Here is a 15351-nt window from a genome sequence, read left to right as displayed (position 1 = left end):
TATATATGTGTGTGTGTATATATATATATACACACACACACACACACACACACACACACACACACACACACACACACACACACACACACACACACACACACACACAGTGGTGTGAAAATTATTAGAATCAATGTGATAAATTCATGAAAGCTTACAGTTTTGTTTAAAATATTACGAACAAATCACTGTTTTATTTAAAATATTAGAAATAAACCATTGTCAGTACTTAGTAGAACCCTCTTTTTCTTCAACCCTCTTGGGCATTCCAGAAATCAATCTTTGACACATTTCCTATATCTCTGGGTTATGTACCTAAATGTCAGATTGTCCATTGTTCAATGCCGCTCTTGTTGTTGGCTTTTTGGATATAATTCTGTGATTAACAATCATCCACATATTTTCAATTGGGTTTATGTCAGGTGATGAAGCTGGTCAATCCAACACTGTAATAATTTTGTACTCCAGATACTGCTTGGCAGAACAAGCTGTGTGACAAAATGCACTGTCTTGTTGAAATAGTTCTTCACCTGTCAGAAAGCAAATTATCAGCTCGGGTAGCAGTTCTTTTTTCCTACACCTTGATATACTTTTGTTATCTCATTGTGCCCTCCACTATATACAGCTTCACAGTTTTTACCTTGGCGTCAGGAAAGTATTCCTTACCAGAACATTGTTGAACATTTTGGCACTTGTTATCATGGACTTGTGGGATTTATATATGTTCTAATATTATCCTGAAAGATATAACAACATATATAACTACATATATTCATTTTAAATGTTATGATTTAAACTTTATAAGCAAAAAATTATAACTTGAAGACTTTTATTCCATTAAATTACTTGTTACCTTTTTCCAGTCTTCTTCACTCCAACCCTTGTGGTAGACTTTCCACTATAAACAGTGAGCCTTATGCTTCTTATTAGGTAATGGTTTTTTGCTGGTTGACTGGCAGTGATGCCAGCCTGGACGCGGTGTTTCCAAATACAGCTTGCAAAAAATTCCTTGGCGCATTGTTCCATCACATCCTGCAGCTGTTTACTGGTCATTTTTATGATTCGTATATACATATATATACAGGGTTCATGGCACTCATGGAAAACCAGGGAAAAGTTTTTAAAATTTAGAAAATCAGGGAATACCTGGAAAAGTCAGGGAATTTTTCTTGAAAATCTTTAATATCAGGGAAAACTCAGGGAATATTTTTTATTTTAATATTTAGATTAAATTTACTTTGCAGTATCCAGTTTTTGAATCTTTTTTAATATTGAAAGTTGCTCACTACAGTGGTTTTATAACATTTATAATATATAGTAGCTATATGTTTAGATAAATGGATTACTGTAGTAACTATATGTTTTGGAAACAAGGATTCAGTTGTGAAAGTAATATATCCTTCAAAATAAACAGGGGAAAATATATATATATATATATATATATATATATATATATATATATATATATATATATATATATATATATATATATAAATATATATATATATATATATATATATATATATATATAAATATATATATAGTTCTATAGTTTGTTGGCTTTAGGAAGAGCGGAAGGAAAAAAGTGATTCTTACGCCAACACATACGTCACTTTTAATTACTTTTGACTTTCGTCCAACATTTCCGTGTTGGACGAAAGTAAAAACCATTAATTTAATTACAAATTAATCGTTTTTTAAAAAAACCACAAAAACGCAAATTTAATTGACCAGAATGTTTTTAAAAACATTCTGAATGTTTTTATAACATTTTGAATGTTTTTAACAATATAAACAATGTTTTTATTTTTATTTTTTTTAATAAAATGTTTTTATTTTTATTTTTTTTAATAAAATGTTTTTATTTTTATTTTTTTTAATAAAATGTTTTTATTTTTATTTTTTTTACTGTAAATCATGCGCGGAGTGTTGCTACATCGACTATCTTATAGCCTGACTCGCAAGGGAGTGCTGCTACATCGACTGACAAATAGCCTGACTCGCAAGGGAGTGCTGCTACATCGACTGACAAATAGCCTGACTCGCAAGGGAGTGCTGCTACATCGACTGACAAATAGCCTGACCCGCAAGGGAGTGCTGCTACATCGACTGAGGGTTTGGTTGGGGCAGGCAGTCTATCATTATTAAAAAAAAAAAATTCCGGTCTTGCATTTTCATTTTTACTTTTTGTCAACAAAATATCGAAAAAACTTTCGGACAACATCTAAGGGTTCTATATATATATATATATATATATATATATATATATATATATATATATATATAAATATATATATATATATATATATATATATATATATATATATATATATATATATATATATATATATATATATATATATATATATATATATAAACACACACATATGCGCATTAATGTATGTAATACAGGGTTTCTTTCATAATCAAGTTTTCTCTTTTAAATCATTAAGTCATTAACCATTTTTAAATATAAAAATGAATTATAAAGAATAATTATAAGTATTTATAAATAAATATAAAAAAATTTAAAAATAAAAGAAATATGATCACTCTACAAAAGAAATATATAACTAAAAACAAGATTTTCTATATTAATTTATATTATATATATGTTAGAATATATATTTAACTAAGTCTATATACAATAGTTAGTTTCCATATGGGACCCATTCAGCTTTTGTCTGTAGCGCCCACAGACAAAAGCCAACTTTTTTATGTAACATGTGGTTACCTAACTTATTTAATTTTTTATATATTAGTTAAGTGATTTGCTAGGCTCTCTCTATTTGATTACAACACCATTTCTTTCATAGCTGTTTTAAAAATGACTGCATTACTCATCTAGCAGAGTAAAAAATGGTCAAAAATGGTCGGGATTTTTTGTGTGTGCAATGTTGTTAATTGTTTTATTTTAAAATAAAATAATAAAAAATAAAAATTATTAAATTTAGGTATTCAAATGTTTTCCGTCAAATAAAGTTGAATCATTTGCCAAGCTTGATGAATATAAGGTAAATACAAAAAACTTTTTTAGTTCACTGTTTTTAATAACTGAGTGTTTGCAATTATTTTTAATTTACTCCCTTAATATGGCTTGCTTTCAAAACTTAAAGAATTTGAATAATTGCCATCTTTTAAAATTTTCTTTTAAAATTTTAAAAACTTCAAGAAAATAATTTATTTTGTACTCACTAAATTGTAGCATAAAAAGTTCAAATTGTAGAATCAAGAGTTTTTTTCATAATTCCGTTTAACTGATAAAGCCGCTAAAATCAACAGTCTTTAAAGCTTGAGATAAACAGTGCTTCATACTTGACGAAAATTGAGATAAACAATGCTTCATACTTGACGAAAATTGAGATAAACAATGCTTCATACTTGACGAAAATTGAGATAAACAGTGCTTCATACTTGACGAAAATTGAGATAAACAGTGCTTCATACTTGACGAAAATGCAAATTCAGTTTTACTGTGTGTTCCTTGCAAACGGATTCCGCTTGCGGAGCAAAGCAGAATTGGTTTTTCCTCAGTACAAATAACAAAATATTAATAAATAAGAATTCTTATTGATCAAAGAATCAAAAGAAAATTTTCAGATGAAAAGTTAATAATATATAAAGTATGATTTAATTGTTTTTACAAAAGCAACAAGTCTAAAAAGTGGAAAATTTAAAACAACTAAAAGTTTGAATTGTCTTGGCTCTTACTTGATCTGTAATGATCAATAAAGCATGTTATAGTTTTATTCATATCAGCAATCCAGTTAGATTCAGCTTTTTTTTGGATCACTACTTAGATCGATAAGTAATAAAAAAATTTAATTCATTTCTCATTTGCTACTTCTCATTTATTTTAGGCTTTGAGCTAGAACACCTTTTTAAAAGCAGTTTTGTATTTTATAACTAGTTTCTGTTTTTATAATTGTATTTGTGTTGGGTATACATAAAACTTTTTTATCTTTACTTTTTTAGAAAAACTCTATGTGTGAAATCGATAGTGAACAAGCTGAATTATTGTTAAAAGATATACTTGGATTTCTTGTAATCAAGCCGCTTAATTTTCTATGTAATCAAAACTTAACACCTGCAACAGGAACAAATGAGGCATTAGTACCTGCTAAAGTATTCACTTGAATTAAAGTATACTTTTACAAAACAATAGTTATGTTTTAAGGAGCCACTTTCACCTCAGTTTATTTTTGTTGTTCTTTTTTATTTATTTTTTTTAATTTTTTTTTTCTTCTTGACTTATCAAGTCGTTGTTTTTAAACCTTTGACTTATCAAGTCGTTGTTGTTAAACTTTTGACTTATCAAGTCGTTTTTTTTTAAACTTTTGACTTATCAAGTTGTTGTTTTTAAACCTTTGACTTATCAAGTTGTTGTTTTTAAACCATTGTCACTTGATTACAATGTTATCTTTTATATCTATATTTTTCTATGATCACAGCCTTCAAACCTATGTTTTTTCATGATCGCAATGATAGCCTTTAAGGCAAAAAAGACTTTTAATTGTAATTTCTAGTATTTTAAATATTTTATAAATTATTTTATAACGTTAGAATTTGTATGAATTGTTTTAGGGATTGTGTTGTATATATTTTTTGAGATGTTTTTTTTCAAAAACTTGTGTTTCAAAAAGAATATTTTATGATGCAAAAATAATATATTTATTTGTTAGTTATAATTTTAACTTTGATTTTATTTATTTTTAATAATTTATTAAAATAAACAAATTCTTTTATTACAAAAATTAATTCTATTCTTATGACTTTAATAACTTTTTTTATTTAAAATAAACGGTTGATTTTAAATTAAAATAGGCTATCTATTTTTTAAATAGATTTCTTAGGGAATTTATCCAAGTCGTTTTTTTACCTTTCTTGAAATGGACGAGGAAATTATTTTTGAATTATTTGGAAATTGTGTTTGAAGTCATTATTTAAAGTCATTATTTTTTATATATATTTTATGGATATATACTTTATACGAAAAGTAATATTTATATATAAAGCTAGTAATATTATTACATCGTTAAAAAACTAACTTGTTATTTTTGATTTTTAGTCAGTGTACAGTTAACACATTCACTAATTAAGAAAAGAGGGTAAGTTACACACAACTAAATACTTTAAAATTGATTAAGACTCGCAAACCCGACAAAAATTACTCAATGCGTCCTGTTGCACCAGAGTATCTTGTTAAACTTATGCAACCAACTTAAATAAAAACCAAAGTAGGCCTATTAACTCGACTCGTTTTGTTAATGAAGCTAGGTAATGGAAAATAAATGCCAATAAAATCCAAGTTTCGTTTGATATTCAATTTATATACGTCCATTCCAATTGATGAGACGATTCTTTTTATCATTGATTTTACATGACATTGGGCCAGGATCAATATAAAAAGTATAAGCTAATAAACTTCTCAGTTTCATGATTAGTTTCCTGGTCCTCCCAAATGCATTTTATCCATGGCTCTGTCCCATACCATAAAGCTAAAAGTAGATATAAATAGTTGCATCAATGAATGCAACTCTTTGAATTTACTTTTTTACTTTAAAACGAAAATTATGCATAGAACTTTAACCCATAAAATAAGTCTCAAAAAGGCACTTAATGATGTCTAATATAATGATTAAGGATTAAAAGTAGATGTAAGGAGTTGCATCAATGAATGCAACTCTTTACATTTATTTTATTATTCCTTAATAAAAAGCATTACTGAAACTCTTTATATCCATGGATGTAAAAGAGTATGTAAAATTGCTTGTAAAGTTTAGCATGAAAATTAACACTCGTATAATTAAAAAGTTGGCCACCCACTGTATATACAATTATTTGACGAGATTGAATAACGTAAACTATATTGTTTACAACTAATTTATGTGACGGGTAAAGAATAAACGTCGTTAATTTTTGTTAAGTCCAACCGTTTAGGTGTTGCAATTGTATTTATCTTGCCTTCCTAATATTGACAAGCTACTACCAGTTTTGGATAAGGAATTATGTTTTCTACTTTATTGAAAACACAAATTAAATATTATTATCAATTGTTTGCATAGACTTTTGTATATATTTGCACTGGTATTTTTATATATTTGACTTTTACTGTAAAACATGCAGTTATAATTTAATAAATAAATGATATGTGCAAAATAACACAATTGAATGTAGCAAAAAAATTTCGAATGAATAAATTTGGATTGATTACGATTTTAATGCCAAAAAATTTAACAACTATGATTTTTTGATGTGAATGTATATAAGGAAAGATTAAATACGTAGAAAATATTAGACCTCTCACAAAAAAAAAGTAAAAATAAATTTTAACATTTACTATTAAAAAAGAACTACAGAGCTATCTAATTCTTGAATTTGGTAGATACACGTTTTGCTAAAATATTTCATTACTATTTGTAATTAAAAAAAAACTATGCATAATTAAAAAAAACTATGCATAATTTAAAAAAAAAAAGTTAACACAAGAAACTTAAAAATATGACTCTCAATTTTATCTTTTTTTTTTATTTAGGTTTAATAATTTAAAGCTTTTAGAATCAAAATCAAGTTGTCAAAGCTTTAAAACCTGACTCTAAATAGGCTTTATGAGAGTTGCGATAGTAAGGATGCTTATGAAAATATATTCAGTTTTATAAAGGATAAGTATATGTAGATAGATATAAAAAAATTTTAAAAACTATAAAAAAGCTGAAATATAATCACTCTAAGAAAAAAAATATATAACTAAAAACAGGATTTTCTAAATTTATCTATTTTTTAAATACTTTTAATTATATCTAGTTAAGAATATATACCATCGTTGGTTTTTAGATAGGACCAACCAACTTTTATCGGCCCACGGGCAAAAGCTAACTTATTTATGTTGCAATATGTTGTTACCTAACTAATTTAATTTTTTATATATATTAGTTAAATAATTTGATCGGCTCTGTATTTGATTACAACACCATTCAATTTTCAACACATTTATTTTAATTTGTTGCAATAATTTATCGTGCCTGCAATCATTATTACCAAGTACAATCAGTTTTTTCTACACGGCTAAAATAAATAAAGTAATGCACTCCATAATACTATGTTATACGTTTCATATTATTTATCATAAAATGTTTTTATTTATGTTTGAAAATAGTTCTCTTAGAAATTAAGTGTTTTTGTAAAGTTTCGCACGGTCAATTGCTACCTCGGTCTTGCGAGCCCGTTAGCTAACTAGACAAAATAATTTTAACTTATCTCACATTTAGCTATCATGTGAGAGCATCCCTCTTTCTGCATACATCGTGCCATCAATTTCAATAATAAATTTTTAAATAAAGCAATAATAAAAAATATCAATGAAAATAGTTATAATTTTTAAAAAATGTCCTCAGCCAAAACAACGAGTTAGAGTTATTGCATATCTTATGTATTTTAAGAAAGAATTATAACTATGCAATATAAATTTATATAAATTAAATAACTTTTTACTACATATACAAATATACAATATGACTATGTGTTCATATTTAGGAAATGTATCGATTTTAATAATTTAACCTAATAGTACAAAAGGTTTAATAAAAATTATTTACAAAGTTCAATATTTAAAGCACATAGATAAAGTCAACACGTTGCAACCACGTTGTATTTTATTCAAATATTTTCGTTATAAAGTTGGCTACTGTAAATAGTTTCAGTAGATATACTATAGTTTCAATAGACATACTATAGTTTCAGTAGAATTATTATAGATTCAGTAGATATACTATAGTTTTACTAGATATATCATAGTTTCAGTCAGAGGTGTGGAGTCGTAAAAAGAAGTATCAACTTCGGCTCCAATCGTTGAAATTTTCAGAGTACGACTCCTACTCCGACTTCAACTCCGAGTCCAACTCAAAAGCAATTTTTTGAAAAATTCTTTAAATTCTTTAAAATATATTACGCAATAATTAAAAATTTTTGTGCCGGCCTCCAGAAAAAAATTTGTAGGCAAAATGGTTTAGAGGCCGCCAAATTGGAGGCGAATTTTTTGCCTTCAGCCGCTGGAAGCAATGAAAATTATTTTCACGTTTGTTTTTATTAAAAAGTTTTGCAACCACGTTGTATTTTGTCAATAGTTTTGACAAAATACACCAACAAAAACAACAGAAATAAACTGAAATTCAATACTATTGACTTAATGCTTTTAAACGTTTTAAAAATTGTGATTTTTATTTTTTTGTTGTATTTTGTATTTAAAGAATTGAGCATTTAAACCTTTTAATCGTTTCTTGTTGTACGTAATTTTTTAATTAGTCATTGTTTCTACAAGTGAATGAACAATTTTCTTCTGTTTGTATGCGCTTATATCGTCTCCTATAATTATAGACATATGGTTGTAAATGATAAAGGTTGCATGATAATATATATCGCATATAATCACACTTTATTTACATGTGGAAAAACGATTTAACTTTACCTATCATTCAAGACCTTTTTTCTCTAAACCCAGTTAATAAATATTTACTTAGAAGTAAAAATTTTGTATATGAACCAATTTGCAGAACAAAATTTAATAAATTTTGCAATACATTTCGAGCACCATATCTTTGGAATAAAATTGTCATACCTAATTTTGATATATTCAATACTTATCCGATCTTTAAAAGTAAACTTAAAAATTTCATTCTATTTATTGATGATATATTTAAATACTACTTTTAACAACTACGTATTTGTCTTTTTTTAATTGTAAGACTGTTGTATTTTCTCTTTCGTATTATACAGAGATGTCTTACTGTATTTACTTTGTATATGTATCTGTATTTGTAATTATATAGTGCGCCTATAAGTTCTGACAATTAGATTCCACTTTTTCACCAAAAAACCTTTGTTGTGATCAGGTTGTATTTTGTCAATACGAATAAAAAATTAGCGAAAAATTTTATTTTTGAAAAAAAAAACCAACTCTTAAAAAGGTTTTTCTAATCGAAAAAACTTCGATTCAAGCCGCCATCAAAATAAATTAATTTTATTAATTCTTAGTAAATATTAAAGACAATATTTAATGATTAAAATTAAGAACTCAATGTTTTCGTCGAAAAATTAAAGTTTGAGCAAGGACGACAAAAAATCAAACTTTAATCAAAAACTGACGGTTTATTTATTATATTTTTTATTTTTATTTTTTGCTAAATTAATTTTTCACCATATTGTATACAAAGCAATAAAATAAAATAAGTAGATAATAAAGTTGTAAGAAAAATGATAATAAATAATAGTTCGTAGACATGAAAGTGAAATTTCCAATTTTTTAACTTTTGTTTCGAATATAAAACTTACAGAATAACTTTATTACAAATATAATCTGCAGGACTTCCAAAAGACTTCCATACGATGTGCAGGATCGTATGGAAATCTTTTGGAAGTCCTGCAGTTTAAATTCAGTTTGGCAGAAAAGTTCTTGGAGATTTTTTCCCATTACGAAGATCGTATTTGTTTATGGATTTACATCATAAAGGTTTATAAATACATTAGGAGATAAATGATTTTTACATTTAAACATAAACATAAAATGTTATAAACATTTATTTCGTATACATTTAAGGCTTTCATTTCTCTCAGGAGTGGTTTTGAATTTGAAAAGCAAGCTGCGTGTTTCTGATAAAGAGATATATATTTAGTTTTGTGCGCGCTTCCCATAAAATATTTGCATAATTTAAATAGCAATGGATTAACAAATAATATAGTTTTTTAATTGTTATTTATTTTTTTTAATTTTTATTTAGGTGCCCCCAAGAAGTCCTTACAGTCTTATCACAGAGCACCGCGGATGAGCATTTAATTGGAAGTTCACGCCTCCTTCCTAACCAATGTCGCAAGACTTGCCCAGAGGTGGGGTTTGAACCAGGGATCCTTTGTTTCTAAAGCAAGTGTGCTACCACTGCGCCACGGCTTATTTCACATATGTCTAGCTTTATATATAATTCCAATACTTTTAGCAACTATCAAGAGAAGTTACTAACTTGTTATTGCTAGGAACAAGTTGTTCCAGGTTTTTATCTTCAAGAATTCCTAGAAGTTTTGTAACTTTTTGATATTTTAGTATTGTATTAGGAAAACCTATCAAAAATCTACCAATCTACCTACATAATTTTTTTCTGGATATTGAGTAAAAACGTGTCCACTTTGTATTATCAATACTTAGAAACAATCTATTTTTCTTAAACCAGTATAAGATTATATTTAAATCTTGTGTCATATTATTCAAAAGTGTACTAATGTTTTCATGAGATTGGAAAAAGTTTGTATCATCCGCAAAAACTAGGATGGTTAAATTAGAGGCTTTGTTAAGATCATTTATACATATATTAAAAATAATGGAGGCCAATTTATAGATCCCTGTGGGACACCACATTTTACATTCATTAATAATTAAAAAAAAGAGCCTTTGATATTAACTGTTTACAATTACTAAGATAGCTTTTGAACCAGTTTAGGGATTTTTCTTTAATGTCATAGAGTTCTATTTTTTTTTTATAGAATGTAATAGCTAACAGTATCAAAAGCTTTAGACAAATCTATGAATACTCCCATGAATATTCCTAGTGTACAACGAGGACTTTTAAAAGAATCTGAAATGCTGCGTGTTAGTTGGAGTGATGTGCTCAGTGAAATGTTTCTTTGGAAGCCAAATCGATTGTTGTATAAAAGTTTAGTATCAATAAAACAATTGTAGACTCTGTTATGCATTGTTCTTTCTAGTATTTTAGAGAAAACTGGAAGAACTGAAATAGGACTGAAATTTGTAATGTTGATATGATCACCTGGTTTAAAAATAGAAATTATTTTTGCTACTTATAGGGAATTTGGAAAGGATCCCTGCGCAATAAATGCTTTACAAATTTTAAAGAAGATATCTCTTAAAGCGTCAAAGAAGTTCATTACAACATCTCCTTTTGATGCAAGTAGCCTCAATTGCCTTATTTCATTTCAATGATCTAAACGCTGCTTCAAATTTTCTTTATGTTAGCTTTGAAAAATTTTAAGTTGAATTAGCTGATGTTGTAAATTCATCAATTGATTTGCCATTAGGATGAACAATTTTATTCGATAAGCTTGTTCTAATCGAAGAAAAAAAAGTTTGTTAAATTCAAAAACAATTTTATTATTGTCATTGAATAATTTATATTTTATTATCTTTGCGTCTGGTACTGGTATTGTACTTTTCTTATTTTTCACGTTATCTCTTTCATTAATTGTCAAATACGCTTTGAATTATGTATACAAGTATGGAATAGTAATTTCTTTTTGCATTTTTGCGGAGTTTTTCAAAGTGATTTTTATGAGTAGTTATTTGCTCAACTGATTTAGATTTTAGACATTCAATATAAAGTTTTTGTTTCATTTTCGAAAAATTATAAAGTCCTTTAGTTATCCAAGGATTTAATTTGTGTCATAGATAGCTTCTAATGCTTTTAAGAAAAACCATTGATTAGGTTTATATCATCATTGAAGTTAATAAGCGAAATTTGTTCCTTAAATGATTTCAGGTTACTGTTGTTGTATACACCCTTTTTTTTTTATAGTTATCTTACTCTATAAATTTAATTTGTAATTTGCATTTATACAAAAAAAAAAATGATAGGGAAGTGATCTGAAACATCCTTTTTAACAGTTAACATTAACTCAATTAAAGTTAAGACAGCCTCTAAATCATTTTGTCTCCAAAGTTTCTTCTTGAGGCGGTCATAAATGGTTTCCGCCTTCCTATTGGCGTTGGCCTCCTAAACGTTCTGCCTCCAAAACAAAAATTCTGGCGGTGGTTTCCAATTTGGAGGCACAGGCCACTGAAGGTGGAAGTCAGAATATTTTGCTTCCAAAAAAGTTTTGGCAGACAGCCGCCAATCGCTGCGGCAGAAAAACTGGAGGAAAAAATTTCCGCTGTTTATTAAATTTTCTAGTAAAAATGAAAAATCCTTTTTAGACCTTTTTTTCCATCTTGTAAAGCTGAGTAAAACACACTACAATAAAAGTCTTGTTTTTTTTTAATAATAAAAAAAGTCTAGCTTTTTACAATGGAGTGGGCCGTCAAAATCTCGGCTTGTCGCTTATGTTTTATACTTCCATGAGTATACCGAGTTTTAAAGCGTCGCCGCATACTAGAATCCCCGGCCGTGTGGACTAAAAACACCTGTAGAAAAGCATCTAATTTTTAATAAATTTATTAATCATGACTTACCACTTTTATTAGGGTTTACAAGACTTGTTGTGGTAGTAACAAATTATTGCATCTTATGTGATTAGTAACTGTAGTTTGTGGTGTATACATAGCATTTGAAATTTTAGTATATCTCAAATAATAAAAATCACATTAAACCATGTGGAGTTGATAATTATGTAAGGAAAACAATATATGTAAATTGAGGATGAACTATGATCGAACAAAAAATTAAACAAGTTTAAAAAATGTACTTTAAAATAAAAATACACACACAAAGAATGTTTTGTTGAACCAAAACATTCTTCCTATGTGTGTTTCTATAAATTATATTATAGTATAATAAATATATATTTTAAAAATATGAGTGTTAAGGGGTTGTTAGCTGATTGGATTATAATTTCGTAAAAAATTTTCCCTTTTTTTTACTAAGGATTTCGGAAATGTACTAGATAACAAACTTAGTGTGAAAAGTCTCTTAAAAACACATTTTTAATTTAGTTGTTGATATTTTTTCAAAAATAATTTTTATGATAAATAAAAATTAATTTTAGTAGTTATATACATTCGACTATACATTGGCTTACTATTTATGACAATGTATCATGCATTGTTTTAGATATTGAGATATTTATAATATTTGTCTGCAATATTTTGATCTGACATAGCTTTCCTAGATTTTAAATTGTTTAAGTTTTCATTTTATTCAGATATTAAAAGTAATACAGTATGGTGAATTTCAGTCTTTCTGATCGAGGTCAAAAAGCTGAAGGTCTCCTTGCAGAAAATCCTTACGATCTTGAAGCTTGGGGTGTTCTAATTCGAGAAGCACAGGTAATATATATATATATATATATATATATATATATATATATATATATATATATATATATATATATATATATATATATATATATATATATATATATGTATATATAAAAATTATGTTGGTGTATTATACAAATAGAGTGCTCAATGTTCTTAAAGAACAGAGCAATAATAAATTAGTAAAAACACTTTTCTAATTTAGTCTTCAACAACTTAATTCCCTATCAGTAGGTTTATCAAGAAGCTTTCTGATGGAACCATCAGAAATCTACTGATGGAGAAACAAGTTGTTGAAGACAAAAATTAGGCAAGTGTTTTTACTAATTTATATATATATATATATATATATATATATATATATATATATATATATATATATATATATATATATATATATATATATATATATATATATATACACACACACACACACATATATATATATATATATAAATATATATATATATATATATATATATATATAAATATATATATTTAAATATATATATATATAGCAACATGATCTGTTAAGGACACTTGAAATAAATATTTAAATAAAATTAACAAGGCTTTTAAAATGTTTGATACACATGTTTCGAACTACATAGTTCATCTTGAGTAAAATTTACAAAAATCATTAAAAACTATTTTTATAAGGGATACAAATTAATTACTTTATTACAAAAATCTATTACAAAGAGTTAAAAAGGCCATTAAAATACAATAACATAATGCATCAGTCTCATAACTTAATAAAAAAAACACAAAAGGTTTCAAATTATAAAAAAAAAACTTTTTTTATTGAATTTAACTGATTATTTATATATAAGTACACATCAATTAAAATTTTTAAATGAATTTAACGGGAATAAACCCTAATTTTATAAAAGATATGTAGATGATATTTTTGCATCATTCTACTCAAAAACCAATGGTACTATTTTTCTAGAGTATTTTAATTCTAAACATCCTAATATGAAATTTACATGTGAACATGAACAAAATGGTATTTTAATATTTTTGGATGTTTGCATTGAAAATAATCATGAGTTGATCATAATATTTACCATAAGGAGACATATACTGGTCTATTGACAAATTTTTCTAGCTTTACCTTAATTAGCTAGAAACTTGGGCTAGTTAAAACTTTTATTGACAGCTGTTTTTAAATTAATAATACCTGGTTTGGTTACCATAACAATATTAATAACCTAAAAGCGGTCTTATTAACAAATCACTACCCAATTAAACTAATGGATAAATGTATAAACAACTATTTAAATAAAAAATTTGGTACATCTAAATTCAACAATAACAAATCCTTTAATTACAAATATTTTAGGTTGCTATATAGAGGTGATAGTTCTAGAAATATTCAAAACAAAATTAATGAATTAACTAATAAGTTACATAAAAAAGATTTAATTTTTAAATTATTGTTTCCTTATTTTAAAATAAAGCAATACTTTTTACTTAAAAATTTATTTCCAAGAAATAATAAATCAAATGTTGTTTACAAATTTATTTGTCCTAACTGTAATGTTTGCTACATAAGACAAGCTGTCCAAAACTTTTCACACCACATTGATGAACATTTCAAGGAAGATAAACAGTCTTACATTTTTCATCATTTAATGAAAAACATTGAGTGTCTTTTTAACCTTTGTAGTAGATTTTATAATAGATTTTCTTAATAAAGTGATTCATTTGTATCCTTTATAAAAACAGGTTTTTAATGATTCTTGTAAATTTTACTGAAGATGAACTATGTAATTCAAAATATGTATATCAAACATTTTAAAAGTGTTGTTAATTTTATTCAAATATATATATATATATATATATATATATATATAAATATATATATATATATATATATATATATATATATATATATATATATATATATATATATATATATATATAAATTAAATTAGTAAAAAACACTTCTCTAACTTTTTTCTTCAACTTTAAATTTCACCATTGCTGGATCATCAGGAAGAGTTACATATATATATATATATATATATATATATATATATATATATATATATATATATAATATATATATATATATATATATATATATATATATATATATATATATATATATATATATATATATATATGTATATACATTATATACATATATATATATATATATATATATATATATATATATATATATATATATATATATATATACATTATATATATATGTGTGTGTGTGTATACATTTTATATATATATGTATATATATATATATATATATATATATATATATATATATATATATATATATATATATATATATATATACA

General features: G+C 25.7%; 2 protein-coding genes across 6 annotated transcripts in view; both read left to right on the top strand.

Moving 5' to 3' along the window:
• Window positions 1-4260, top strand: part of LOC100213342 (phospholipase D1) — a 65082-nt gene extending 60822 nt beyond the window's left edge. The window contains exons 23-24 of one of the 2 annotated variants that reach the window (XM_065814460.1): window positions 2952-3011; window positions 3973-4259. In XM_065814460.1, coding sequence (XP_065670532.1) covers window positions 2952-3011; window positions 3973-4134 — 222 coding nt within the window. In that variant the 3' untranslated portion in view covers window positions 4135-4259. Of the gene's footprint in view, window positions 1-2951; window positions 3012-3972 lie in introns of both variants that reach the window. The other variant, XM_065814461.1, reaches the window with a different exon arrangement.
• Window positions 4261-12902: 8642 nt separating this feature from the next.
• LOC100201067 (cleavage stimulation factor subunit 3) overlaps window positions 12903-15351 on the top strand; it is a 42701-nt gene continuing 40252 nt past the window's right edge. For 2 of the 4 annotated variants that reach the window (XM_065814457.1, XM_065814456.1), the window contains exon 1: window positions 12903-13036. In XM_065814457.1, coding sequence (XP_065670529.1) covers window positions 12932-13036 — 105 coding nt within the window. In that variant the 5' untranslated portion in view covers window positions 12903-12931. The remainder of the gene's footprint in view (window positions 13037-15351) is intronic. The other 2 variants (XM_065814459.1, XM_065814458.1) reach the window with 1 other exon arrangement.

The sequence above is a fragment of the Hydra vulgaris genome, chromosome 12 (assembly GCF_038396675.1).
Source record: "Hydra vulgaris chromosome 12, alternate assembly HydraT2T_AEP".
NCBI classification, from domain to species: Eukaryota; Metazoa; Cnidaria; class Hydrozoa; order Anthoathecata; family Hydridae; genus Hydra; species Hydra vulgaris.
The sequence above is the reverse complement of the archived record's forward strand: the minus strand, read 5'-3'. Positions and strand labels throughout refer to the sequence as shown.